Source organism: Musca domestica, unplaced genomic scaffold (genome assembly GCF_030504385.1).
Source record: "Musca domestica strain aabys unplaced genomic scaffold, Musca_domestica.polishedcontigs.V.1.1 35, whole genome shotgun sequence".
In the NCBI taxonomy this organism is placed as follows: Eukaryota; Metazoa; Arthropoda; class Insecta; order Diptera; family Muscidae; genus Musca; species Musca domestica.
In genome coordinates, this window is record NW_026712315.1 from 4,729,936 (window position 1) to 4,757,269 (window position 27,334).

Genomic DNA, 27,334 nt, shown 5'->3' on the forward strand with positions numbered 1-27,334 from the left:
TATTTTTGTAGCTGTTTTTGTTCGTATATTAACTTTTAGATTTCAGTATTTATTTTTATAATTATAGCTTATTAAAATAGTAAGGCCTTATGGTTGAGACTGCTACTGGGAATTGATTTAGTTTAATATATTTGTGCGTTTTATATTTCTTATTTTTTTGTTAATATTTTTGCAAATTTTTCTACGTTACTTCAGGGGGGTAACTTTTCTTCGTATGCTTCTCCACTTCTCTATACAGCCATACAGGATTATTTGATAACTTAGTAACGTGTTAGGGTTTTCCTCTCCCAGACCGGAGGTGGGGTGCCAATACACACAATATTTTTATTTTATTGGATAATGCTCCACACGTTTATTGCCAATCTAATTGGACCAAATTCTGTTTTGCCAAGAAAAAACAAGTTTTGTTTTTATCTTTTTTTTTCGAATTTACTCAATAAATTAAAATTGCATTAAATATAATTTATTTATTTTTTTTTTTTTAATTTTGCTTCGACAATTCGTTAATGTTTTATCCGCGTTTTGTATTTGCTGCAAAGTGAGAATAACACTGAACTGAATTGAAATTCTTGAGAATGCGTTTACTCCAAAAAAAGCTTGTGCGCTACGCAAGTTAAGCGACAAGAAAGCTTTCGGGTTTTTTTTATGGAACACACAAGCAAGGCGTATTGTTGGGGTGGCCGCATTGTCGGCACGTGAAACCAAGTGTCAAAGTACACATACTACAGTGTGGTCTTGTTTATCGCAATTCGCATTGGTAAAATAACGGAAAATTTGCAAAGAGGATACAATGAATTCCATTGACATTGTACCTCAGAGAGTATACACCCACCCATGGTTGAAGAAAACAGGACACCGCTGCTGCGACAATGAACTGTCAAACCAATTTTAGAATGGAAAATTTTGAATGAACAATTATTTAAATTTGTTGAAAAATGCATATAAATATATAAAAATCTACGTATTTTTGAAAAAAGAAAAAAAAAAAAAACAAGTTAAAAAGTATCAGTAGGTTTTGCCTACAGATGTATACCCCCAGCCATGAGTTAAAATTATTTTCATTGTTAAGTCTTTATTGGGGATGCTCCGAAGCAGTTGGACAATATTGTCCAATTCGTATCAAAATTTTTAACCCTTTGAGGGTGAAGTATCAGAAGGACAAACAGCACCAAAATATCCCATTCTCACAGCACATCTTGTGTTTGTAGAAATAATGGGATGTGTGAAATATTAAGAGAACCGGATGTTTATTATGGATCGTTTTGGTTATTCAAAACTTTGACCTATGTGGGAGAGGTACCAGAAGAAATGGTTCGATACCTACCATCTTTAAAACAGATCTTGTGTTGATGGAAATATTAAGTTATACCGAGTCTGAATGGAATTGGATGTTATTCAAAATGTTGACCCTTTATGGGGGAGGGGATAGAAGGAATGGACCGATAAATTCCATCTTCACACCAGACCTTGGGTTAATAAAAATATTGTAATGTGTGTAATTTGAAGAAAATCGGACTCGCACATCACATTTTATAAGAGTTATAATTATTCTAAATTTTGACCCTTTGACTTGATGGAGTGAACCGATTTTGTCCATTTTCACTCCTGACCTAGCACTGACACAAATACTAGGATTTGCCAAGATGGAGAAAAATTGGATTATCTTTTCTCTTTCTGTGCAAAAAATATATTTTTTGAAAATTTCGACCTTTTGTGAGGAAGGCACCAGAAGGGGTGAACCGATACTGCCCAACTTAACACCAGACCTTGGGTTAATATAAATATTGGGATGTGTGAAATTTGAAGACAATAGGACTCTTACATCACATTTTATGAGGGTTGTAATTATTTAAAATTTTAACCATTTGTGGGGGAGCTACTTGATGGAGTGAACCGATATTGTCCATTTTCGCACCTGACTTAGCTCTGATGCAAATATTAGGATTTGCAAAGTTGGAGCAAAAATCAGATTATCCTTTCTCTTTCTGTGCAATAAAATATTCTCTTATATAAAGCGAATTCTTCATTTAAAAATAAACGATTTACGCTATCTATTTTTTATTTGAATACATTTCGCAGTTATTGTCATATTATCAATATAAAATATGTCAATAAAAATTTAATAAACTTTACGTTAAAAATAAAAGGAAGATGGTCTGGCCTTTTGCTTATCGGACAGTTCCAATTTAAAAAAAAAAAACTTGTAATAACGAAAAATTATTTATTTGTCCATAAACTTTTTTACATTTGTTCTTTGGTCTTCCCCCCCAAAAACATAAATTTCCATCTGAATTTATTTTCAAAATAATGGCAACTCTGCCTACTGTCACGGTGACAGTGAAGCCAAATTGCTTTTTATGGTAAACAAACATCGTTGGTATACACGATAAGTTTCATATAAATGAAGAGAACCTTACTCTTTCCCTCTTACTCTGGCAAACAAGGTCTCTTGAATGAAACTTTATATATATAGGACTCCCAAAAAAATTATGCAAATTCAAAATATTTCAAAATTAATATAATTCAAATTAAGCGACATATATAAATATTCACCCATATATCATTACCCTAACAAACAGGAAAACCGCTCTCTCTCTCTCTCACCGTTGAACGGGCAAAAAAGTAACAGCACAACTAATCTTATCAACTCTCCCCACCATTTAATTTGTATTTTGGACCCATTGCCGGTTATTTTCGTTTTCAGTTTCTCCCAAACGCTTCAAGAGTAAACAATAAAAAATAATTTTTTCGTTGCTGCCAACAAATCAAACAACAACAATGGCCCGTAGTATAACTCACTTAAATCCGCAGAAAACTTTATTTCTTCTCTGCGATGTCCAAGAGAAATTCCGTCCAGCTATGCCATTGTTTGATAAATTAATTGAAAATGCCAAACGTTTGGTAGGTAAATTGAAATTTTATTCCAGACAAAAATTAATTGAATTTCAATTTCAATTTTTTCCAGACCACCGCTGGTAAAATATTGGAAGTCCCACTATTGGTCACCGAACAAAATCCCGATAAATTGGGTAAAACTGTGCAAGAATTGGATATTAGCCATGCCAAGGCCAATGTTAGCAAGACCCGTTTCAGCATGATGATACCGGATATTGAGCGTCAAATGCAACAGCTATTCGATGGCGGAAAACCCACCGATGTGGTGTTGTATGGCATTGAGGTGAGTTTGATATAAAACAACGAAAAAAAATTTTTTGATACAAATATATTTTTATAATTATTATTTAAAAGAATAAAAATTAAATAGATATAAAAAAATATCAATTATGGAAAAATAAGTAATAATCAAACATCATCAAATCAATTTTTTCCTATAAACGTTTTTCAAAAATTAATAATTTTTCTATAAAAAATTTGAAAATTTTATTTATTTTTTTTTATACCCTACAACACTATGTGTTGGGGGTATTATAAGTTTGATTGGGCCAAAAATTATGTAACACCTCGAAATATTGGTTTCCCACATAGGAAAGTATATATGGATCTTCCTAGCTCGCCGAGCTGAGTCGATCTAGCTATGTATGTCCGTCCGTCCGTCTGTCCGTCTGTCCATGTTAATTTGTAATCACTCTACAGGTCGCAATTATGGTCCGATCTTCACGAAATTTAAAATGTAGGTGGGGCTTGGACCAGAATAGAACCCTATTGCTTTTGGAGATGATCGCCAAATGTTTAGGGGTTGAAATGGACCGAATACTGAAAAAATGTCGGATTTTGCAGTAGCTATACAGGTCGCAATTATAGACCAATCGACGCGAAATTTCGCATGTAGATAGAGTTTAGGGCGGGGAAGAAGCCTACCAATTTGGGTGGTCATCGGATAATATTTAGCGGGTAAAATATACCATATCTTTTGTGTTGAAAAAAATCAAAATTTTTCATTAAACCGTGAATATTTTAAATCCCGGCGAACTCACAAAGCCATCAAAAGGTTACTTCTGACCTTCACATTGATGTTATTATCCAACAAATCGGATATATAGTAAAATGTGTGCGATATATATATTTATCAAAGGAGATATGCTTGAAAAATCTCTTATATGTCGAGAACGGCTAAACTGATTTTGACAGTTCTTATTAATTCAGAATGGTCTCTTGGCAGGAAAGAAAAAACGTCTAAAAAATCGCATTAAAATATCTCTTTAAAGATGAAAATATTGATTTTGTAAAATTTTCTCATATTTTTTTCAATTTTGTCATATTTTTGGCATATTTCATTTTGAATTAAACATTTGGTAATATTTCTACAGCTAACAAAACTAAGTAGTTAGGATATCACGATATCATATACAGATCGCATTTATGGCCCGATCCTTACAAAATTTTGCATGGAGATAAGATGGGGGTCAGAATAGAAGTCTACTCTTTTTGGAGATGATCGCCATATATTTAGGGGTTGAAATGGACCAAAAACTGCAAAATTGTCGGCAGGTCGTAATTATCGCCCGATCCTCACGCATATTTGAATGGGGGTTACCGCACATTGCAAAAGCCAAGCAGTTTTGGATGGCCATCCAAAAATATTCAATATTCGTTGAGGAATATAGTCAAATGTCTATATCTCATATAGATGCGTTTCAGTGAAAAACCAATAATAAATGTTAATCTTTTGCCACTTCTGAGAGATTATAGATCTTTGGGAAATATTGGTTCCAGATCTAGGAAGACCATTTAAGTTCAACATCTACAAATAAATTGGAAATGATCAAATTAGTTAAAGTTGCTTTTATTCGAAAATTAGAGAACGAAACCTGATGGTTTTCTTTTATTATTTGTCACAATATCTTGTGGAATTCTTTCGAGTATCTCGCCTATATAAACTGTATGGTTTATTATAGTGTTGTAGGGTATTCAACGGTCGGCCCCGCTCGACTGTAGCCTTTGCTTACTTGTTTGTTTTAAAATCAATATTTTACCTATAACAGATTAGAAATTTTTTTGAAAAATAATATTTTTTAAACAAATTTTATTTTTTATTAAATCTGTTTTAGAAATTGTTAAAACTCTATAAAAAGTGATATATTTTTTCTTAGAAAAAAACTAAAATCTTATTTTTTTAACATTCCAGTCCCATGTGTGCGTTGAACAAACCGCCATTGATCTCTTGGAGCGAAATATCAATGTGTTTCTGGTAGCCGATTGTGTGGCGTCTCGTGTTAACCAAGATCGGGATATGGCAATTGAACGTTTACGAGCTGCCGGTTGTGTTGTTACCACCAGCGAAAGTGTCATCTATGATCTACTACGCGATAAGGAGCATCCTAAATTCAATGAGCTACGCAAATTGCTAGTGGCCAAATCTGCCGATATGCAGCTAACCAGGAGATCAGCGATGACTGATGCTGCAACAGCCAAATTGTAAATAACATCCAATTTTTAGAAGAAAGAAAATTAAAGAAAATCGTCGATAATATGTTTAAGCTTTTAAAGGAACCTTCTTAAACGAAACTAAAGGTTGGTTTCGATATCCAGCAACTTCAAGGTTTTTGGGAAAGTTTCAAGAAAGCTAAGGTATTGAAGACTTTGAGTGAATGTTTATTAATCCGAGAATACATTGAAGAATTGGCCTCGTCTCAAAAAGAGTCTGCCAAAAATTCATCACACTTTTTTCATAACAATTATTTCTTTATTTTATTACTACACGGTATTTAGATTATGTACAGAGAAACAAAAGCAATTTGAAAACTATGTTTTATAACAAAAAATATATATACGTGTTTTTATATATATACAGAGTTATAACTTATGCAGGCTTATGATTGAAATGATTAATGTTAATTAGTTCTAAATGCTATTACAGCTCAAAAAAAAAAAAAAAAATTTGTAAATCGCAAATGCATTTCTTGCCGTTTTAAACCCCATATAAAAGGCTTTAGATTCTTACTCCTTAATGAGCCCTGACCAGGGCAGTTAAAATAATTTCAATATTGGCAAAGTTTCCCCAATTGAAAAAAATATTTTTCATTGTAGTTTAACTCCAAGGAAAATAAGAACAGTTTAAAAGTAAAATTTAACAATAGCTTTTCCTGAGGGCATGTATATGATATTGACAAAGGACAAGAAACATTTTGCAGAACCTTTAGATTGGGTGTTGGAAAGGTAGAATACCCACTGGGAAATCTTTCATAATTAAAATACTCCTTAAAGGGCATCTATATATGAGGACCTGTGAGAGAAGGCCTGGAATAAATGTTCTTTTCATCATTCAACAACCCATTGAATTTGGAGAAGATCTTTAAAAAACTTTATGCATTTTCAGGTCCTACATATATAAAACACCTCAAAGATTGTGTGAATAGTGTTGTAGCTGTAAGTTCGGCCGGGCCGAACTTTGAATACCCTCCACAATTTGGTACAAATTTGGCAATTTCCAAAAAAAATCCAACAAAAATTCTGTTAAAATCTTAAAAATATCGAATGTAGCCGTATATTAGGGTCTACACGGCGACGTGTAGAAACTTAAAAAAATCTGTTTATAATATAGCTAAAATCATCAAAATACCGAATATTGGGACGTGCCATGGGGGTTATAAAACGTGGACAGACAATTATCTATCATAGGCAGTACGAACTTCAAACACAAAATTTGAAATAATTCCGGTAAATAGTATCTCTAAAATCATCAGATTACCCAATATTGGGAGGTACCGTTATATGGGGGCTTTACGATGACGTAAGGATGTAGTATCCATTACAATTCAAATACCAAAATTGAAATAATTCCGGCAAATATATATACGAAGACGTGGACCTACATAGCCCATTTTCAATACCAAAAGTCCTGCAGACATAATATACATCTGAGTAAAATTTTATGAACCTACTTCATTTCGTTTGGAAGCTGGAGTGATTTCCACAGACGGACATTGATAAATTGACATAGAATTTTATGCTGATCAAGAATATATATATATACTTTGTGGGGTCTAAAATGTATATTTCAAGGTGTTACAAACAAACATATATATATATATATATATATATATATATATATATATATATATATATATATATATATATATATATATATATATATATATATATATATATATATATATATATTAACCGATTTGAGGTTAATTGTGCTCCAAATGGCCAATATCGGTCCAAATGACCTGGATTCTGGCACATCCCACCAAATTCAGGCAAGAAGTAAGTACATCAAATTTGTTTGAAGATCGGTTCAGATATAGTTATAGCTCTCATATATATGTTTCATCCGACTTGGGGTTTTAAGTCCCTCACATTCGTATTATGTCATCAGATACAGCACAGAAATACCTCTGGCACATCCGACTTGAAGCAAGTATCTCAATCGAAAATCGATTCAGACTTGGATATGCCTCCCATATATTAGTTCCCTCTGAAACCAAATTATAACTGCTCTAAAGCGATAGGTTGATAGGTGGTATGATCTTCTTCAAATAAATTCATTTTTTACGAGAACTATACTAAATATGCATGCAGGTTATCGTATATCAGGCCCGACTTACTTTTGACATTTCCTTTTTGGGTTTTCTTTGAAAAACTCCAAAAGGTATTCCAGCAGAAGAAGTATATAAATATCGTTTTTCCTTAGAATATCTACATCTTTTTCAAGTCTTCTGTAAAGGGCAAAACTTTCATAGATCGTCTTCTTTAGAATGAAGATCACAACGGGGCATTTAAAAATATAAAACACTTTTTAGTATTTTTGAATAGAGGCCATTTATGAAATGTTGTGATAGGTTTCACAGGTCCATATTAATAAAAGAACCGTTAAAAATCTTTTTTAAATACCACACTTCGCTGACAGCATCAAATTTCAACAAATTTATATTACACAAAATATTTCTTCATTAAATAAAAATTAATTTCAATTCATATTTTTTTGTAAAACAAATTAAAGCTTATTCTATTTTCTATAAATAACACTAGGATAATGATAACAATAGTTAATATATATTTATATTTAGAATATATAAATTGCACCTTAGGCAAAAAAAAAAAAATAGTTCAAAAAAATAAAACGCACAAAAATGAATGGGGGTCTGAGCCCTGTTTTGAAATCTGGAGAAGATTGATTACAGAATTCGTATTCATATTAACATTTTGAGGGTAGATATATAATGAAAGTAAATAATATGCGTCCAACAGTCATTGTTTAAGTTTCATGTGTACATTTGTTTATTATACACATTTAAATTTTAAAATCCTTTTTTTTAATTTTTAAATCCCTTTTTCATAGCAAAATATTGATACTTAATTTTACAAAAAACATTCAGGCATGTCACAGAATGTAAAATCGTTCAAGAGTGAAAACGAAAACGGTTTTAGCTTCTCTAAAAAACGGAAAACGCAAAAATTTTGCGTTTTGATATCACTTTCAAAAAGCAGGGTGAAATTGAAATGTTTAGTGATTTTAACGTAAAAAATAAACAGAAGACACATACATTTAACAGAAAATATTGTATTAACCAAATTCTCTTAGAATGAACATGTTTTTGGAATTTATTTTACAAAAAATTTTTCTAATCCATGATGAAAAATAATAAAAAGGACTTGCGAGGAACTGGTGGTGGTGATATCAATCAATATGTTTTCAGTGAACACGAGAACAGTTTAATCAGAATTTGCGGATTGTATAAAAGTGTCGATGGAGTTGGTGGTGCAGTAAGCTTTGCGGATTTTGTAAGTGAATTAGACCTCAGTTGTTCTGAAAAAGAAAACTTTGATTCGTCATCATCTACACATATTCCAAGAACTCGAAAATCAAGTCAATTAGTTTTAAGTGAATCTGAAAACGAAGAGCTTAATTTTTCACCCTCAACTTCAAAGCAGACCACTTCGATTTTAAATAAAAAAGATAGACCAAGATCATGCATTCCAGCTGCTTTTAAAAATGTTTCTACATTGGCAATTGATCCAAGAACACCAACATTGGAAGAAAACCGTTCGCGAACACCTATTCAAAAACGACTTAGAAATAAAAGCTTATCGTGTTCTCCGCCATCTACACCAATAAGACAAGTGTCGGGCAGCCTAACAAAAGCAAAACCCACGCCTGCAGTAAAAAGACCCCGGGCAAGAACTCCCTCAAAGCAAGATCTAAATGCGCTTTTAGTTGAGGAAAATTCTCATTTACAAAACTTGGAAAAAATTTGTAAAATTCTAGAAGGTAACAGTAAGGAAATGAAAAAACAAACTGAAAAGTTGGACAGACTTTGTAACATCCTGGAAAAAAGTATGTGGAAGAGCAGTTACATAATATTGAAATGCAAAAGAGAATGCGTGAACGGAACGAAATGAAAGTCAAAATAGTTGAACTTGAAACTCTTAAATAAGCTGTAGAACAGGAAAAAGCAAATACGACTCGTTCTTAACTTTACATTATTTTACACAATGGACTAAAAATGGTGGATCCTTACTCTGCATTTGAGTGAGATAAAGGATCTGATGCGTTCCTCAATGTCCGGCGACGAATTTTTTCAGTAGACCGCTGATTTATTCATTACATCATCATTTACAGCAAGTATTGAAGCCCCTGGCATTTTTACTTTTGGTGTTTATATTATAAAAAACAATTCAAACTCCTTTTTTAATTGTCAATAATTTGTTTACGATTTTTTTTTTCATGGAGTTACCATATTTTTATTTCAAAAATGTGAAATGATTTTTTTTCCGGATTAGTCAAAACGTTCGAGTGCTGAAGAAGCAAAAGCAAATCGTAACGATTTGGATAAGGTGAAATAAATCGATTTCGTAAAACTTCTGTGACATGCCTGAATCAGGCATGTCACAGAATGTAAAATCGTTCAAGAGTGAAAACGAAAACGGTTTTAGCTTCTCTAAAAAACGGAAAACGCAAAAATTTTGCGTTTTGATATCACTTTCAAAAAGCAGGGTGAAATTGAAATGTTTAGTGAGTTTAACGTAAAAAATAAACAGAAGACACATACATTTAACAGAAAATATTGTATTAACCAAATTCACTTAGAATGAACATGTTTTTGGAATTTATTTTACAAAAAATCTATTATTTTTCTAATCCATGATGAAAACGCAAAAACATATGCAGAAATGAACGGCAGACTTGTATTGACTTTCTTAATTTGATCCAATGTGGCCAAATTTCAGCTTCAATTGCATTAATAACTCTCCACATAATTGTAGAAACTGTACTTCTCCCAAGGCTTAGCTCCACATCTCTACCTATAACTCCTTGAAATGCACCCGTAGCCAAAAACCTAAGCGTTGTTGCAAGCTGGATAATAGCCGGTATATTGGAACGTTTGAGGTAGGGAGAAATTTTTTCCAAAACTAAAACAAAAGCTTCTTTATTTAGCCGATAATAAGTTATAAATCTGTAGAAATAAATTATTATTAAAATAAATTTGAAAATAACTCATTGCTGGTGGATCCTTACTCTGCATTTGAGTGAGATAAAGGATCTGATGCGTTCCTCAATGTCCGGCGACGAATTTTTTCAATAGACCGCTGATTTATTTCTTCATCCATTACAGCAAGTATTGAAGCCCCTGGCATTTTTACTTTTGATGTTTATATTATAAAAAACAATTTAAACTCCTTTTTTAATTGTCAATAATTTGTTTACGACTTTTTTTTTCATGGAGTTACCATATTTTTATTTCAAAAATGTGAAATGATTTTTTTCCGGATTAGTCAAAACGTACGAGTGCTGAAGAAGCAAAAGCAAATCGTAACGATTTGGAAAAGGTGAAATAAATCGATTTCGTAAAACTTCTGTGACATGCCTGATTATCTCCCGCCCCAAAGAAGGAAACAACGAAATACTATATAACTCCCTTATAGTACTTTATCATATAACTTAAGAAAACTAATTAAAATATATAGATTTCCTAATATTTATTGTGTTGAGCCAGCAACTGCATATCGGTAAGGTATTTAATTATGTGGACTTTGGCCTCGGCTTTTTGCCGCACACCCAATGTATTCAGCATATCGGTGACGACAACACCGAACGACTGATCTTCGGCACTGACACCCTGTTGATTTTGTTTCGATTTCAGATTATTCAACATACTCTCATGGAACAGTTCATCTTCGGTACGTTCTCGTTTCATGGGCACTTCATAGTAAAAGGTTTGTTTTTGTTCTTTGCCCGAGGCGGGTGTTGTGGTGGCCGTTAATTGATTATCACTGGTAACGGTTATTTCAACTGGAATATCAATATGACGAAATAATTAGACTCATAACCTCATTTTCTATTAAAAAAATACAAATTGACTTACCATGATGATTTTGTAAAGCCTGTTGCGAGGTGGCCGCCGCCCCATTTAGGGGAAACATGGTGTCGACAACATGTTGCTGCTGTTGGGCCTGTTGTTGATTGTGGTCAACTTGTGCCACCTGATTTGCTGCCTGAGCCGGAGGTAATGGGCCACATTTGCCTAATAAAGATTCACGGTATTGCCTGATGGATTCGACAAGAAAACTCATTTGTTTGAAGTAGCGCCAACGGGATTCCGTGCTCAATTTCATTTCTCGGGCGAATTTGTCGCGCAAACTTTTCCAGCGTTTGGTGCATTTTTGTTCTGAAAAGAAGATTAAAAATTATTTAAAAAACAAAAATTAGCGAATTCGAAATGATTACTCGGATACATAGACGGATAATAAAAAATATCCGAATAATTTAAACCCAATTTATTTATATTGCCAATTCCATTGCAATATCCTATTATCGTGAAAACCGTAGGCGTTAAATTGCCGCCAAAAAGAACTTGATTCACTCATTTTGTCAATGTATAAAAACATGAAGAACAACGCCGATCAAACTTAGGGTTGGCTCTGATAAGTTCCTTTAATAACCAAAGGAGCGGTAAAGTATAAACAAACCACACATATTCTCTCCCTATTTTCATTATCCATTGGTTTGACAGTGCGAGAGACTCTCCGACCACTACTAATGCCCACATTGTAAGAAAACCTGTTTTAATTTGTCAAACTGCAAAAAATGCATTATAATTCTTCGCCGTCGTAAAATACATTTCTTAATTTAAAAAATTCCATGTCATGACCCACTCTAATACATCTAATAAACACATGTGCATTGCGCTTTGCACATTGCGTCGTGCGCCAGGGAGCAAAGGAGGTGGGAATTTGTTCTTGCAAAAATAAAAAAGAAACAAAAATAAAACAAAATCGAACAGCCGCAGACAACAGTAACAACATGCGACGCAGGCAACAACAACAACAAATGACAATTGATAATACGATATTCATTCAACAGCCGCCGTGTTTGACGTATGCAGCAGCACTAACCAAGGTAGATGTACTAGGTAATCGCATCAGCCCAGCTGACGGCACCATTAAATGTCAAAACAAATTGTTGTAATGGCGAATTCGCCCTAAATGAATGCAACAACAAATTTGTTTATGTTGTCTTCTCTAAAAATATTTTTATAATATATAATATTTCAAATAATTTAAGAGCAAGTTAAGAGTGAAACCAGTAAAAATAATTAAAAGAAAATGAAGGAAGGAGTATAGAATGGAGTGCAGCTTTAAGAATTAAGTTAGCCTCAACATATAAGTTTCCCAAAGCACATCACGGGAAGTGGTGCAAGAATTCGACTCTTGTCATTTGCAGTTCCGGAAAACTTTCGGTTTAAACCAGTAAAATATAGTCATTATAAGTTTCTTGGTTTAAAAAATATCGCAATACTACAATTAATACTTATTTTACTCATATTTGTTTTACAATAAAAACTTTTATTGCGAAGTTCGTTTACGACGAGAGGCACACAAAATAAAATGTAAACAAACACCTCGTTTCTGATTGGTTGAAACAAATTTGCCGCAACCTTTAAATGTCATGGCGAATCTATGTTTTTCGCCTTAGATGTCAATTTTGACATTTGAGGGGACCACAAAAGTTGCTTTGTTGTAGCAATTCGCCGATGCGGTTACCTGTTAGATCTACCTTGGCACTAACAATCCAAACCGAAAGCGAGTCAACGTAAAGTTGGCTACACAGCGACAGCGCACATATAAAACAACGGAAAATACAAAAACTACAGAAGAGTATCATCGAAAATCAAAACAAAAGAAAAAAAGCAAGCAATAAAAAGAAAAAAAAACGCACCAACAAAGGCAACAACTTCGACGATGGTTTCATCGTCGTTCGTCGCGTACAGCACACAAGTGTGCTACTGCAAACGTGCGACGTAAGCCACAGTCAGTACACCAACAACATCGACGCAATGACTTTTTTTGGGGTAGGGTTGCCATATATAAAAAGAAAAAGTGGATAAGTTTGGGGTATTTTTATATCGATTCCTCATAATTAGTTGGTGCGTTTCATTTGTCGTCTTTGTAATAAGCTGCGAAAACATTCGGAATTCACAGTTTGGTGCTGTTTATGGCATCATTGGATAGTACTTCTTCAAAAATATTGTGAATTGTTACAGAAGTGTGAATGGTGAGTGCTAACGTGAGATAATATCCAACTTCCCCCCCCCCCCCCAAAAAAAATTAAGGAGCTTGACGGACAGACAGTGCCACATGCCATACAGCACTCGAAACAATGGGCTTGTTGAGAGGTGAGTTCGATGCGCCTACAGACTTTAAAAATCACCATTTACATAAATGGGGACCTGTTTTCTACCGTTAAATTAATTCTATCATTGTACGAAGTTGACGTACTCCCCGCATACCATAGTTAATTCATTTGTAAAATTCAATTAAATCTTCCAAAATACATGTGCTATATTAAAAGATTGTCTTCTATATTTATACGGAGCTACCAAATAAATTTCTTTGAAATTTGTGATAATTCCAAATTCAAATTTTACGCAACTCTGTTGAAAAAATTTGCCAAAAACACCTATACCTAAACTTTGACCATAGAACTGCTCAAAATGGTAGCTTCTCAATTTGATTCGTTTAGATGCTAACGTTACAGCAAAAGACACACGGACCAACTCGAAAAACCTTTACCTTCAAAAATTTCATTTGTTGGTTTTGTTTCCGTTACAACAACAAACTAAGTTCTAGCCATGGTACAATGAAGATAGGGTAGGCCATGGTAGACGAATATAGAATTCAATTTTAGAATTGAAAATTTTGAATGAAAACTTATTGAAATTTGAAAAAATTGTTGAAAAATACATATCATTACAACCTCTGATTTGCGTCGTATAAGAAAACAAATAAAAATCGACTTATTTTTGACAAAGCACTTAAAAAAAATTTGACATATCAATGTTCTCAAGCGTTGATGCATCTACCTATATTCTTCTACCATGAAGTAGGCTGGATTTAAAAAAAATTGTCAGTGTGGAGGTCTAATCTGTTTGGCTTGTAATGTCAGAATTACTATCAAAACAATCAAAAGCCCAAACAACAACGTTGCATTGATTTTGAACAAATAATTGAAAACTGCAAAAACTGAATGAAAAGTCAAATTTTATTTTCAAAATTATGTTCTATATACCTATAAAGATTTATTTCGCTACAAAACTGTACATACATACGTCGCAATAAACATTTTGAAAACACCCAAATTTAAATATTTCCTAAACAATTCTTTAATTTTTGAAAAGAATACACACACATAAACAAATAAAATTGACATATTAGGCCAGGAAAATAAAAAAAAAATAAATTATATGGTATCATAGCCCTTCATTTTATTGTACCAATCGATAAAAGTTACAGAATAGGCCTGCAGCAGACCAATAGGTGTCATTTTTATATTTGATCAAATTTGTTATATTTGCATAGAACTATACCTTTGGCAACCCTATGTTCTGATTTGAAACGGACCCAGACGTTTAGAAGAAAAGTATTAACAAAAAAACAACAACAGCTACGACGACACTACACTCGAAGCAGATACACCGACAGATAGCTCTGCGAGCACACACAAACACGAAGACAGCATTTAAAATAACATGGAAGAGGCGGCGGTTGAAAGGGTAAACAACAGTCAGCACAGACACAAACACTCGCGCACACCACAGAAATACACGACGACGACATTAATATGTTGAGTCTCAGTGGGGGAAGAAAATTATCATTTTTTTTTGTTGGCCATAGCGGCCGTCGTTGTCGGGGAGGGGAGGCAATTTGACGTACCCACTAACAAACATGATTGGAACGGACTCTCTGACTAGTCAGAATGTTTGTTTTTTTTTTGACAGAGTTCTCCTGCAGCATTACCTTCTTGAAATTGCTGCAATTTCTACTTCCCTTCTAATGACCTACTCGCTCAATTACCACCCCCAAGTCTAGTTGAATTAACTTTGTATTGTATTCTCTCACCCACTTACCAGGCATACCAAGTTGCTCCGATATCTGCTTCCAGACCTGGGCCTTTCGCACAAAATGCTTGTAATTATAATGGGAACGATCATAAATCACAGGATTCATTTTCACTGCCTCGATGAGGCTCAGATCGAACTGCTGTTCCATATTCGCATCCATTTTGTCCACCATGATATGAGCTTTGCCAAGGAAATTTCTTTGGGGGGTTTTCCTTGTCAATATTTGCTTTACTAATTTTCTGATATGGCGACGTTAACTTCTCTGCAAACTTTAGCGCCTTTTTCCCAAAAAAAAATTAAACTGGAAATTTTCTCTTTTACCAACCGCGCTCTGAGAACGCAAAATGGTAACGTAATTTTCCGTTCCTTTTGACAATTAACTGCGACGTCACAGTGTGACTTTTGCCGACGATAATGATGTTTGTTATGCGCCAAGTAGGCTTTGGCTGGTGACTTCAGACAAAGGTTTTAATTTTCCTAGCGACAGCAAATAATTTCGATTCTCTTTTTTTTGTTGTTGGTGGAAATCTCAAACTGTGTCCCACATACACTCTCCCACTTTCTATGCCAGCTTGGAGAAGGGGGTGGATGGTGGGTCAGGCGGTTGGTTGGTCACACTATCAAAATGTCTTCAACCAGCCAAACAGGAATTCTTATTTTATCTTCCGATAGCAAAACGAACAATTCAATTTTTCCCACTTGCGCTTATTTCTGTGCTGACGACTGACGTAAACGACGACGTGAACGTAACTGATGTGAATCGACAGCAAAACCAATGACCATTTTGTCGACGTTCGTCGTCGGTACAGCAAACAACCGAACGACGAGGTTGACGTCGTTCGTCGGTTGTTAGGGGCCAAAGAAAGCAAAAACAAAATATGAAGTAAAATATCCACACATACGGGCGCACATACAACGTCGGCTCCTGGTTTTTGTGAATATTGAACGTCGGAGCGGTCCAACTGTAAGCACATCAGAAATAAAAACATCGTTTTTCTTAAGGTAAGGTCACATTGAGCAAATATTTGACGAAAAATGTCAAATATTTCTTTGTCACAATCTGACCACCAAATATTATTTGACGGTAAATACAAAAACAGCTGATTTTGGGAAAACAAAATTATTTGCCAGAAAACAAAAATTTGACCAGTGTGTCCATAATATTTTCCTATTTTTTGGTCAAACATTTATTTGACGGTGCAAATGTTTTGTAAGGTCAAACAAGGAAAAATATCAGTTTAAAACATTGGGCAGCATTTTGCTTTAAGAACAGGAGCATTTGTAACATGATGTTTAATGAATAGAAAAGCAAACGAATACAATAGGTGGTATTGTTTATTTGATATTTTTGAATTAACTGAATATGAATGTTTAGTAAAAATTTAATATATGGTCTGCTCCAGAACTGCAAGTTGTAAAAGTTTTTACTACGATTACCGATTTTCACTTTATTATATCGAAGAAATTGACAAACTAGTAGATTATTGCAGGTTCAGGAATAGGATATAGGTAGATGCATCAACGCTTGAAACATTGATATGTCAAACATTTTGAAATGTTTTGACAAAAATAAGAAGATTTTTCTATGTTTTCTTTTACGCAATGATATGTATTTTTCAACAATTTTTACAAATTTCAATAATATTTCATTCATTATTGTTTTGTCAGTTCATTGTCCCAGCAGCTATGTCGATGCGACTACCAGTATTCTTCTACCGTGATACAAACATACAAAAATGCAAAAAAATGTTCTGACAAGGAATTTATTCCACAACAGCTGGTCATTTGCTTCCCTTCTCCAAATAAATTATACCCGAAACTCCATTATCTTTATGTCTCTCTTTCACTCTCTCTGTCATTTCTCTCGGCCAAATAAATTTATGTTTCCTCACAGTTTGATCAAACAATTTATTGGGAAAATATATTTTACGAATGTGAACATGTGTCAAACATGTTTCCCCATAGCACTATTTGACGTTATTTGGTGACTGTTTGAACAAACAAAATCTGTCAAATATTTGACTGTAATGTAAACATCGAATCAACTCTGTATGAATTTCACATTTGTTCAGTCAAATATGGGAAAACAAATTTCGATCAAATATTTGCCCAGTGTGACCGTACCTTTAGAATTAGCTTTATTTAAGTGAGAATACATAGAAGATGTTTATCCTCACTTAAAGGTGCTAACACAAAGAAGGATATTTTCCAAAATAAGTCATCAGCTGTTTTTTTTGTAAATAAAAGAACAAATTAGTTTAAGGTTGACTTGGTTCAATTTCGGCCCACAATTTAAACTATGTCGCCCTACTTCATTTGTTTTTTACGAAGAAGGCAGCCGGTGACATATAACAGAAAAAAAACACTTTTATGTATTCTCGCCTTAATTTAATGGCTGGATTTTCGTGACAATTACAGAAGGTGCCCTTAAAATGAACAAAGCCAAATGTTTTATATTTATAAGTCTATTTGACACTGTAAGATTCCAGCACAGAGTTGCATTTTTGTAGTTTCTTTGAAGTTGAGCAACTTCATGGATGGAATGAAAAGGGGTGATCGAAGTTAAACTATATCATTTACTTTGTTATTTTTCAAAAAAAAAAAAAAAAATGCAATGACTCAACGCAGAAAAAAATTCGTTTCTTCACTGTCTACTTTCTTCTTCGGAAAAGAATAAAGGATCATAGGGCCAAAACTCGAAATAAGCCATTTAAAAGCAAAAGTAAAGTATTTAAGCATCCTACATAATAGTATCATGGTAAAATTAAGAAGGTAAAATAATTTCAAATAAGCATTTCCATCTTTGCATTTTCTGTAATTTACCTGGTCAAATTTCACTGCATAAAAAGCAGGTTTACATCTCTGATTTGTGTATGTACAATGGATTGATAAATAAACATTTTGACAATAAGATGTTGTCAAATGAATAATTTTTGAAAAAAATTAATATATAAACATATGAGTTCATGACTTTACCTTCTTAATTCTACCATAAATAGTACATGGATTTCGAAAATCCAGTGGATTATGGCAATTTCCATTGTAAATATATTAAAAATAATGTAAACATGGTAAACATGGACGTATTTTATTTTGCATAAAGAATGTACAACTCTTTACTACGATAACCTATTTTCCTTTTATGATATCGTAGAAATTTGCAGATTTTTTGCAGAATCTGAAAAACTAAAACTAAAACTGCAGAAATACAGACCTGAGGCTATGCCCGCTTCCTGTCAGACTCATTCAAAATTATATACAACAAGTTGTTTTAATTTTTTTCTTATTTTTCCTCATTTTTAAAATAGCGCGAAAAATGAATGAAATGTCTGGATTTTCTCTAAAAATATGACTCAAACTGTTCAATCCTTCAATTTTATGGCTAAACAAGTTAACAGATTTAATTCGCGAGCCGCAATACACGTGTCTCCAATCATTGCTTGTGAAAATATATTGTTTTCATTGTTCAAAACAATATATACATACACAAATTTGGCATAAGTCGGGCACACTTAGAAAAAAATTATAATCAGCTGGTGGCTTTACCTTACCTTTTTATTGTACCATGGGTTGAACAAATAAAACAGGCCTTAAATATATTTTAATATATCAACGCCTTCAAATTTATGGAGTTCAGTGTGACTTTGGTCTCTGATACGAACGCCGTCACTTGCCACAACATTGGGCCACTGACCAAACATTATTTATTTATCCGGTTAAACAAAAAAAATAGTTATTCTATCAACAAGTAAGGGAAATTGTTGTGTTTTTAAAGACATTTTGTTAAAAACACACTATTTGAATATTAATAAAGAAATCAGTAAATTAAAATAATAAATAATTTCTAAACGCAACGCAGAATTCATCAATCAAAACAACAACAACAAATTCATGTGGGCGTTTGATAATAAATTTGCATTGTTTTTTTTTTCTTTTATGGGTGATGTGTGAACTTCATTGTTGGTTTGGAGAAAAAGTGGCACAAATCACAAATGATTCAGTGCATGCATTAAAAAAACTTGTTTATGTGTATTTTCTTTCACGATAAGCCTGTGCACACACAACGAAACAGTGAATTTGTTTTCTTTGTCCTCTGCCACCACCACCAGCACTTTGTGAGTTTTATCATCATTAATTTTTTTTCGGTAAAGTTAACAAAAAATTGCTACGAGATGACATTGACTTCTCTTCACCATCTCCATCAACATTCAACAGCATTCGAAGACGCTGTATCTTTTCATTGTCTATTGGTGTGTGGTGTGGTGCTGATGTGTAAAAGTTCCTCTTAAAAACATAGATAACCGATAAAAAAAACCTTCAAAATAAAAGCAAGTGGCGAACTTCTTCTATAGTTTTGATAGAGAGTAAAACGAGAAACAGCAAAACATCTGTGTGTGTTTACAAAAACAAAAAATAAACAACGCAAGCAACAGTCAAAGCAAAGTTATTTTTCGGCTTTGGTCTTTCTAATCAATTGTCTTTTACCCTCATTAAATTGCTTATCACTGCGTGTTTGGTAACTGATAGCCAAAATAAAAAAGAAAACCATTTTTTTAAGTTTCTTAAATACAATTTGCAAACGTCATAAATATTTTTAATTTCTTTTTCAGATTAATATTTGACGTAATAAGTGTTCTTATCCACAGTAAAGTTCATTTTTAACAACGGCGCGGTTCATCGAAGTGTTGTGTTTTCTTTGTGCGATAGCTGCTACCCCTTGATGACCAGTGGATAAAACTGGTTGGTAGTAAACTATACAAACTCTTTTTCCCCGATTCCATGAGCCCACATCGCACCCGTAGGATGAGCCATAGTTACAATGACATCCCAGTGGGTGTATTGGCTGTACAAAAGTTAGCACGTAGCTGTTGTCCCCAACTACGATGGAAAAAAGAAACAATGTAAGTAGAGTTGAAGATAAAATGTTTAAACAATTCATTTTAAGAAATGTTCTTTATAGAGCACTTAATGGTGTTGATGATAAAGTTGAAGTTGAAATTTAAGTAGTAAGCATTGTAGATGTCTTTTTGGAATCGCTTTTAAAGCTAAATAGAAACAGAAAAACTTATATTGCAAATGAAATATGGATTTGACAAAACATATAATGCAAGATATATAATGCCAGAATAAAAAAAAATCTACAGCTCTTACCATAAGAAAGGAGGTCTGCTAAATCTAGACCTTGTAGAGGTCTATAGATATGTCTTTTTATACCCTCAGCCATATTGCTAGAAAGGGAGGGTATATATCATGTGATACGGCCCAAACGTGCCTTATCGAAATATAGGTTTTAGACCGTAGGTCTTTTTAGACCAAATCCGTTTCAGGGCATTTGGAGTCGGTCTTGCGATGTCCATCTGTCTGCTGACTGGTGCGCACGATACCTCTCGAATGGAATATCCGATATGATCCAAACTTGGTACATCGTAATATTATTGTTAAACTTAGATCGAGTTTGGTATCTTCCCCCAAAAATTTCAACATTTTCAAAAAAAATAAATAAATAAAATAATAAATAAATAATTTACTGTATAGAAAAAGAATGGATAATTTGATTTTGCTCTAACTTTGCATAACCTGATATTTGCATAAGTGCTATGTCAGGTGTGAAAATGGAAAATATCGTTGAATTCCATCAAGTACCTCCCCGCAAATGGTCAAAATTTGGAACAATTATAACTCTTATAAAATGTGATGTATGCGTCGATTGTGTTCAAATTAAACACATCAGAATATTTTTTTAGCTCAAGGTCTGGTGTGAAGAATGGAAATATCGGTCCATTCCTTCTGGTACCTCCTCCACAAAGGGTCATCATTTTGAATATTCATAAAGCTCATAAAGCACGAAAGTAACATCCGATTCCATTCAGACTTGGCAAATCTAAATCTTTCTATCATCACAAGATCTGTTATAAAGATTGAAGAGATCAGACAATTCCTTCTCGTGCCTCCCCCACCAAGGTTTAAAATAATAATAATAATAAGCATCCGCTTCTCTTGAAATTACACACATTACAATATTTTAATTAGCCCACGATATGGTGTGAAGATGGGATATATCGGTCTACTCCTTGCGGTACCTCCCCCACAAAGGTTCTGTTGATCTGCCAATCCCTTCTGGTACCTCACCCACAGAGGTTCACATTTCCAAAACTTTTATTTGTCATATTTGCGAAACAAGTCGGCGATTATTTACAACTTGCTCTATCTAAATATTTCTCTTAACTAGAAATCTGATATGAATATGTAATTTATTGGAATTTATGATTTCGCATAATGTTGGATGTATAATTTTTCGATTTCCTTTAAATTTTGCGCATACCAATATTTTTAACTGTATTAGATGCAGTATAAAAATGGAATACTTCGTTCCGCTATATCTGTTACCTCACGCATATTTCCACATTTCCAAAAAATTACACATATCTCATATAAAGTAAAGGAAGTAGTCGATATAGTCCAAATCTGACACTTTGTAATATTTTTACCAGTCTTAGGTCCAATACAAATTGGTCAATATTGTACAATCGCTTCAAAACCTCTCTCATAAAGGGTCAACGGTTTGAATAATCATAACTCTAGGCTGGGTGTATACATCTGTCGGCAAAACCGACTGATACTATTATACTTGTTTGGATACATATTAAAGAGATAGAAGATACTCTCAAGATATTTGCCCTATTAAACTTTTCCTGTATAACGAAAGGCTATTTTGCGAACATTCAAACCTTTTAGAGACCTTTTAAAAATTTGAATTATTTTTTAAGATTTCAAAGTTTTTTATTATGAGAGTAATTAAGGCCTTTGTTATCTGCTGGTGACTCAAAACAAAAGACACACCAAATAAGATGCATCATTAATTCCGTTTTTGCATCATTCACGAATTACAAACAATGTGATCTTTATGTAAATAAGGCTCTTTCATATGTTTGTTTTTCTTATTTTACAAAACGCTTGTTATCTGACGACTAAATTTTTGCAAGCGATGGAATAATTTTAACATGACTAATTTTTAATTCTGCAAAGAATCTAATAACAATTTTTTTGTTTTTTTATTTCAGATTCAAAGCGTCAACTTTTGTGTTGACCTACTTAGCCTATACTTGTTATCATATGTCCCGTAAACCGATATCTGTTGTCAAATCGGTTTTGCACACAAATTGCAGTGACACAGTAGTGCACAACACGTCATCAAACGATTGTGGCTATGCACCATTTGGTAGGTATTTTTTGAAAATTTAAATTCGATAGTTTTTATTATAATTTGTTTGTCTCCTTTAGATGATTCAAATGCTCCTGCCTTATTTGCCGCCTTGGATTCGGCCTTTCTGTTTTCCTATGCCGCTGCCATGTTTGTGTCAGGCTTTGTGGCAGAACGTGTGTCACTACGCTACTTCTTGGCATTTGGCATGATCTTTTCGGGTGTCTTTTCGTATTTGTTTGGCATAGCCAAAACGTGGAGTATTCATGCAATGTCGTATTTTATATTTGTACAAGTCTGTGCTGGCATAAGTCAAACAACGGGATGGCCTGGTGTTGTTGCACTAATTGGCCGTTGGTTTGGCAAATCGAAACGTGGTTTAATATTTGGCATATGGAATAGTCACACATCGATTGGCAACATATTGGGTACCCTTATCGCAGCCCAGTATGTGGAAAAGGATTGGGCCTTGTCATTCATAATGCCGGGCATAATAATTGCCGTTATTGGTTTTGTATTGTTTCTATTCCTTGTCGATTGTCCCGAAATGGTGGGATGTAATCCTCAGGCATCGAGTACCGTGGTGGATAGATCACCGCCCAATGATTCGGATATTGAGGATAATGCTTATGATGCGGTGAGTATAACTAGAAATGTTAATGAAAATTTTTTTAAATTTTTATGTTTTTAAAACACAAAAAAAACAATATCAAAAAAAAAAATAAATAAATAAAATTGTTTTTTGTTTCCTTGCTTTTCAGGATGTAAATTATCGCCCCTCGGAACGAACCCCCATCCTTGATCGACCCACAGCCCATGGCAATGCCCATGGCGAACGACCAATTGGCCTCAAAGATGCCCTACTCATACCGGGTGTTATAGAATTCTCACTTTGCCTATTTTTCTCCAAATTAGTTAGCTATACATTCCTTTACTGGCTGCCACTATATATACAATCTTCGAGTACGCTGGGACCTACCCTATCGGCCGATTTATCCATACTCTTTGATGTGGGTGGTATATTTGGTGCTATTGTTGCTGGTATGATATCCGATTGGTCGGGTATGTCAGCCACAACGTGTACAGTGATGTTATTCCTGGCATCACCTGTGGTAAGTTAGTGCAAATCCCAAACTTCTGCCTCTTAAACCTCTATCGAGTTCTCTTTCCCTCTTTAGCTTTTGGTTTATCAAGAATATGGAGCCACCTCAGTATTTGTTAGTGTATTCTTATTAATGGTTGCCGGTTTTTTGGTAAATGGACCCTACGCTTTAATTACCACATCTGTGAGTGCCGAGCTGGGTCAACATAGCTCATTGGAGGGTAATGCCAAGGCCTTGGCCACAGTCACAGCCATTATAGATGGCACTGGATCCATAGGTACTACACGGAAATGCAACTTAACATATCTAAATGGTTTTCTTTATTGATTTCTATTTTATCATCAGGTGCTGCGGTGGGTCCTCTTATGGCCGGCATGATCTCCAGTGCTGGCTGGCAAAATGTTTTCTATATGTTAATTATATCGGATTTCATTGCAATGCTTTTATTGGTTCGATTGGTTAAAAAGGAATGCACAAGAGTGACCAGATCACGAATACGCATAGAATAATTTGTATGATTTGTTATTGTTTCTTGAAAATGTATGTGTGTGCGTGCGTCCGTATATGTGTGTATATAAACGAATATTTAACAACAATGCCTTCTCAATCATATCTCTGATCTGTTTCCAACAAAAAAGTCAACAATCACAATTTTAAAATTTATAAAAAAAGATGGATTTTATGACTTTAAGCCACGATTATTTTTTGTTTAATTATTTTATTTTTTGATTACTATTTATAAGTTTAAAAAAAAAAAAAAAACAATTTTGTATTTATATTTGAGGCTTAGTTTTACAATGTTTTTTGCTGTTAACTGAAAGCCATACGATTTTATATCATAACATTATTGTCGATTAAATGTATTTGTAAAATAAAAAAAATAAACAAACAAAAAAACATAAAATTTAAAAACATCATAAAAGAGAAACATTGGGTAAAGTGAGAGGTTGGTGGGGTAGTTGTTAAGCTAATGTCCATGAATAAAAGACCAAAACCTAGTATCCACAGTTAGCCAAACTTGGCCAATTGCATGCCAGTGTATTCAAATCGAAATGCAAATTGGGAGGACATGTAAAATCATGACGACTACCTCCTATGCATTGATAGAAACGATTACAATCTGTATCGTGAGTAAAATAACCATCACTTGGACAAACATCTCCCAGAGGCGGTGCAATACTTGTAGTCGATGTCACTGGTTTTGTAGTTGTTGAAATTGAGGGTTTAGTTGTGGAATGGATTTCCCCATGTTCTCCCCCTTCTCCCTTTATTTTACGATTAATGGCATTCAAAAGAGGATATTTTTCACCACACTCTCCACGAAAATCATCGGTTTCAATTGACCACAGCATTACACCCGACAAATTTAAAGCATTCATATAATCCAATTTCAATTCGAGGCTTTGAACATTATCATAAGCAATCCACTGATTATCCTTAAACATATAGGGTACACCATGACTATCATCAAATACTCTTGTCCATCCACTTGACAGGGAACAAATTTCATTGTAACCCATAAAACCAGGTTCCCGTGTATATGGACCGGCCGCTCCAGCTCCGGAACAGGCAGAACCAGGTGTGGTTAGCTCTGGGTTTGATAACTGAAATGTACGACCATAAAATGCCAAGCCCAAAACCAATTTGGATGTAGAAGCACCTGAAGTGATAAAAAAAAATTTGGAAACCATACTTTTTAGCCATAAAAAGATGTTGTATTCTCACCATTGTTCAACCAATATGAAATACAATTTTCAACATTATTTTCACCTTGTCCTCTGAGCGGGGCATTGAAACCCAGTACACCATCAAACGCCATGCCCAAGTCATAGGTCATGACATTGATAAAATCCACATATTTTACAATGTTGGGGATGTCATAGGACACAGAGGCAGTGTTTGGGGATGCACCCACTGCAATACTAAGTTCCAAGTTTAGGGGTTTGAAGCTGGAATTAAGTTGAGAAATCAGAATTATACATGCTATGCTAAACAAAAATACTTTCTGCAAGTCTATACATAGAAGGCGTCCTTTATGTCTTCTATACATAGAAGACTTCTTTTACGTCTTTAACACATAGAAGAACACGTTCCATACGTCTTCTTTACATAGAAGACGTCTCATTTAGATATCTTCTATACACAGAAGACGCCCCATACGTTTCCTACACATTGAAGATGCCCCATACGTATAGAAGACGAACGGGACATCGGACGACGTTTGGAACTTCTTCTATATATCGAAAAGGTATGAAGCGTCTTCTATGTATAGACGAAATAGGAGACGTCTTATATGTATAGAAGACGTATGGGAAGTTTTCCATGTTTAGAAAAGGTATGGGAAGAAGTCCCATACGTCATCTAAATATGGAATACGTTCCATACGTCTTCTAAACACGGAAGACGCCTCATACGTTTCCTATACATAGAGGAAGTCCCATACGTATTCTAGACGTTCTCAACGTTCAACGTTCTTCTATTCACAGAAGACATTTCATATGCCTTCTATCCTTCGAAGACGTTGTGTAGTCCTTCTAATTTGTATTTACGTTTCTTTCAATTCCCTTAAAAGTTGGACAAAATTTTGTTTATCTGCAACTGAGCCACCGCGTTGAGCCGGATATTCCCAATCCAAGTCCATGCCATCAAAACCATGTCGTCTTATAAAATCCAATGATGTTTGAATAAATGTTTTACGTCTGGCCGGATCGGCAGCCATTTGAGAATATTTAACTGATCCCTCATTCCAACCGCCAACTGCTGCCAAAACTTTAAGATTTGGATTGGCATCCTTTAGGGCCATGGTACGTTTAATGAAATCTTTGAAAAAAAAAAAGAATTAAATTTAGAAGGTTTTAAAAAGGACCTATAAAATTCAACACTTCATACTTAAATCCATGTCCAACCAAGAATCCAACATCTTAAATGCTCCATTTTCCGTTATGCCAAAGAAGGAATAACTCAAATGGGTGCACAGCTGGGGATTTATATTTTCTGGTTCAAATTTACCCAGACCGGGACGATAGTTGGCCCAGGTGCCAAAGTAACAGTTAATTATTTTTCCTAAATCCAAAAACAAAAATTACTTTAAATTAAAAAGCACAAATAAATGGATAATGAAATATGACACTAACCATTGCAGCCAAATGCTCCGAGAAAACAGTATAGTATTACCAGTTGTGTTAGCAATTTCATTGTGTCTACTTATCGTTTAAAATGCTTGTTACCAAATGCCTTCCATAATTCGCTTTTATATACCTTTTATATATTCTAAAAAACATCATAAACGATTTCGGAAGTTTTTCTGGGTATTGTTTTTGCATTCTTATCCATTGTGGTCGTATGTTTTAATTGTGGCCATATATTCGAATCATAAGATTGCGGATCTATTGGGGATTCTTGTTTTGTTTGTTACAATATAAGATTTTCTAAATATTGTATTTCAAGGGAAGTGTTTCTCCATTATATTCAAAACCTTCATCGGGTGGACTTCATGCGTGAGATTTTTATACCCTCAACTATATAGCTAGAAAGAGTATATATCATTTGATACGGCCAAGACGTGCCTCATAGAAATAAGGGTTTAAGACTATAGGTCTATTTGGACCAAATCCGTTTCAGGACATTTGGTGTCGATTTAGCGATGTCTGTCCGTCCGTCTGTCTGTTTGGCTGGTGCGCACGATAACTCTCGAAGGGAGTATCCGATTTGATTCGAACTTTTTA

At 34.1% G+C, this 27,334-nt stretch overlaps 4 protein-coding genes and 1 long non-coding RNA gene across 10 annotated transcripts; 3 read left to right on the top strand and 2 right to left on the bottom strand.

Annotated features, from left to right (window-relative positions):
- The first annotated feature begins 2,522 nt into the window (after positions 1-2,522).
- Positions 2,523-5,745, top strand: LOC101892093 (isochorismatase domain-containing protein 1). 2 transcript variants are annotated; one of them, XM_020035622.2, is made up of 4 exons: positions 2,523-2,622; positions 2,705-2,901; positions 2,966-3,178; positions 5,087-5,745. In XM_020035622.2, exons 2-4 carry the CDS (start codon positions 2,779-2,781, stop codon positions 5,378-5,380), a joined length of 630 nt encoding a protein of 209 aa, XP_019891181.1. In that variant the 5' UTR covers positions 2,523-2,622; positions 2,705-2,778; the 3' UTR covers positions 5,381-5,745. The 2 variants fall into 2 exon arrangements, with proteins under 2 accessions (XP_019891181.1, XP_005180243.1); XM_005180186.4 differs by having other exon boundaries at positions 2,552-2,901.
- Positions 5,746-7,106: 1,361 nt separating this feature from the next.
- LOC131803886 (uncharacterized) lies at positions 7,107-10,447 on the top strand. The gene is made up of 2 exons (XR_009342816.1): positions 7,107-8,424; positions 9,949-10,447. It is a non-coding gene; the product is annotated as an uncharacterized LOC131803886 (long non-coding RNA).
- A 422-nt stretch (positions 10,448-10,869) lies between these two features.
- On the bottom strand, positions 10,870-16,128 carry LOC101892265 (transcription factor Adf-1). Of its 2 annotated transcripts, none has more exons than XM_005180187.4 (3): positions 15,312-16,128; positions 11,271-11,573; positions 10,870-11,197 (listed from the first exon to the last, which is right to left on the bottom strand). In XM_005180187.4, exons 1-3 carry the CDS (start codon positions 15,475-15,477, stop codon positions 10,878-10,880), a joined length of 789 nt encoding a protein of 262 aa, XP_005180244.1. In that variant the 5' UTR covers positions 15,478-16,128; the 3' UTR covers positions 10,870-10,877. The 2 variants fall into 2 exon arrangements, with proteins under 2 accessions (XP_005180244.1, XP_058981697.1); XM_059125714.1 differs by lacking the exon at positions 15,312-16,128 and adding an exon at positions 11,633-11,796.
- Positions 16,129-18,937: 2,809 nt separating this feature from the next.
- LOC101892556 (glucose-6-phosphate exchanger SLC37A2) lies at positions 18,938-24,304 on the top strand. 4 transcript variants are annotated; one of them, XM_005180192.4, is made up of 7 exons: positions 18,938-19,053; positions 19,916-20,206; positions 22,367-22,524; positions 22,587-23,143; positions 23,268-23,618; positions 23,685-23,886; positions 23,955-24,304. In XM_005180192.4, the coding sequence occupies exons 2-7, from the start codon at positions 20,085-20,087 to the stop codon at positions 24,116-24,118; spliced, it is 1,554 nt and encodes a 517-aa protein (XP_005180249.1). In that variant the 5' UTR covers positions 18,938-19,053; positions 19,916-20,084; the 3' UTR covers positions 24,119-24,304. The 4 variants fall into 4 exon arrangements, with proteins under 4 accessions (XP_005180249.1, XP_005180248.1, XP_005180246.1 ...); XM_005180191.4 differs by lacking the exon at positions 18,938-19,053 and adding an exon at positions 19,250-19,420; XM_005180189.4 differs by lacking the exon at positions 18,938-19,053 and adding an exon at positions 19,566-19,695.
- A 162-nt stretch (positions 24,305-24,466) lies between these two features.
- LOC101893192 (acidic mammalian chitinase) lies at positions 24,467-26,891 on the bottom strand. Its single transcript, XM_005180194.4, has 5 exons — positions 26,744-26,891; positions 26,499-26,672; positions 26,159-26,429; positions 25,335-25,558; positions 24,467-25,269 (listed from the first exon to the last, which is right to left on the bottom strand). The coding sequence occupies exons 1-5, from the start codon at positions 26,802-26,804 to the stop codon at positions 24,605-24,607; spliced, it is 1,395 nt and encodes a 464-aa protein (XP_005180251.4). The 5' UTR covers positions 26,805-26,891; the 3' UTR covers positions 24,467-24,604.
- Between the last annotated feature and the right edge of the window lie 443 nt (positions 26,892-27,334).

Coding starts and splice junctions, on each gene's coding strand:
- LOC101892093 (XM_020035622.2), top strand. CDS start 2,779: ATGGCCCGTAGTATAACTCACTTAAATCCGCAGAAAACTTTATTTCTT. Junction 2,902..2,965: donor TTGAAAATGCCAAACGTTTG/GTAGGTAAATTG, acceptor AATTTTTTCCAG/ACCACCGCTGGTAAAATATT. Junction 3,179..5,086: donor TGGTGTTGTATGGCATTGAG/GTGAGTTTGATA, acceptor TTAACATTCCAG/TCCCATGTGTGCGTTGAACA.
- LOC101892265 (XM_005180187.4), bottom strand. CDS start 15,477: ATGGTGGACAAAATGGATGCGAATATGGAACAGCAGTTCGATCTGAGC. Junction 11,574..15,311: donor GGAGCAACTTGGTATGCCTG/GTAAGTGGGTGA, acceptor TCTTCTTTTCAG/AACAAAAATGCACCAAACGC. Junction 11,198..11,270: donor GGCTTTACAAAATCATCATG/GTAAGTCAATTT, acceptor TTGATATTCCAG/TTGAAATAACCGTTACCAGT.
- LOC101892556 (XM_005180192.4), top strand. CDS start 20,085: ATGAGCCCACATCGCACCCGTAGGATGAGCCATAGTTACAATGACATC. Junction 23,619..23,684: donor TATTCCTGGCATCACCTGTG/GTAAGTTAGTGC, acceptor TTCCCTCTTTAG/CTTTTGGTTTATCAAGAATA. Junction 23,887..23,954: donor AGATGGCACTGGATCCATAG/GTACTACACGGA, acceptor TTTTATCATCAG/GTGCTGCGGTGGGTCCTCTT.
- LOC101893192 (XM_005180194.4), bottom strand. CDS start 26,804: ATGAAATTGCTAACACAACTGGTAATACTATACTGTTTTCTCGGAGCA. Junction 26,673..26,743: donor CGGAGCATTTGGCTGCAATG/GTTAGTGTCATA, acceptor TTTTGGATTTAG/GAAAAATAATTAACTGTTAC. Junction 25,270..25,334: donor TTCATATTGGTTGAACAATG/GTGAGAATACAA, acceptor TTATCACTTCAG/GTGCTTCTACATCCAAATTG.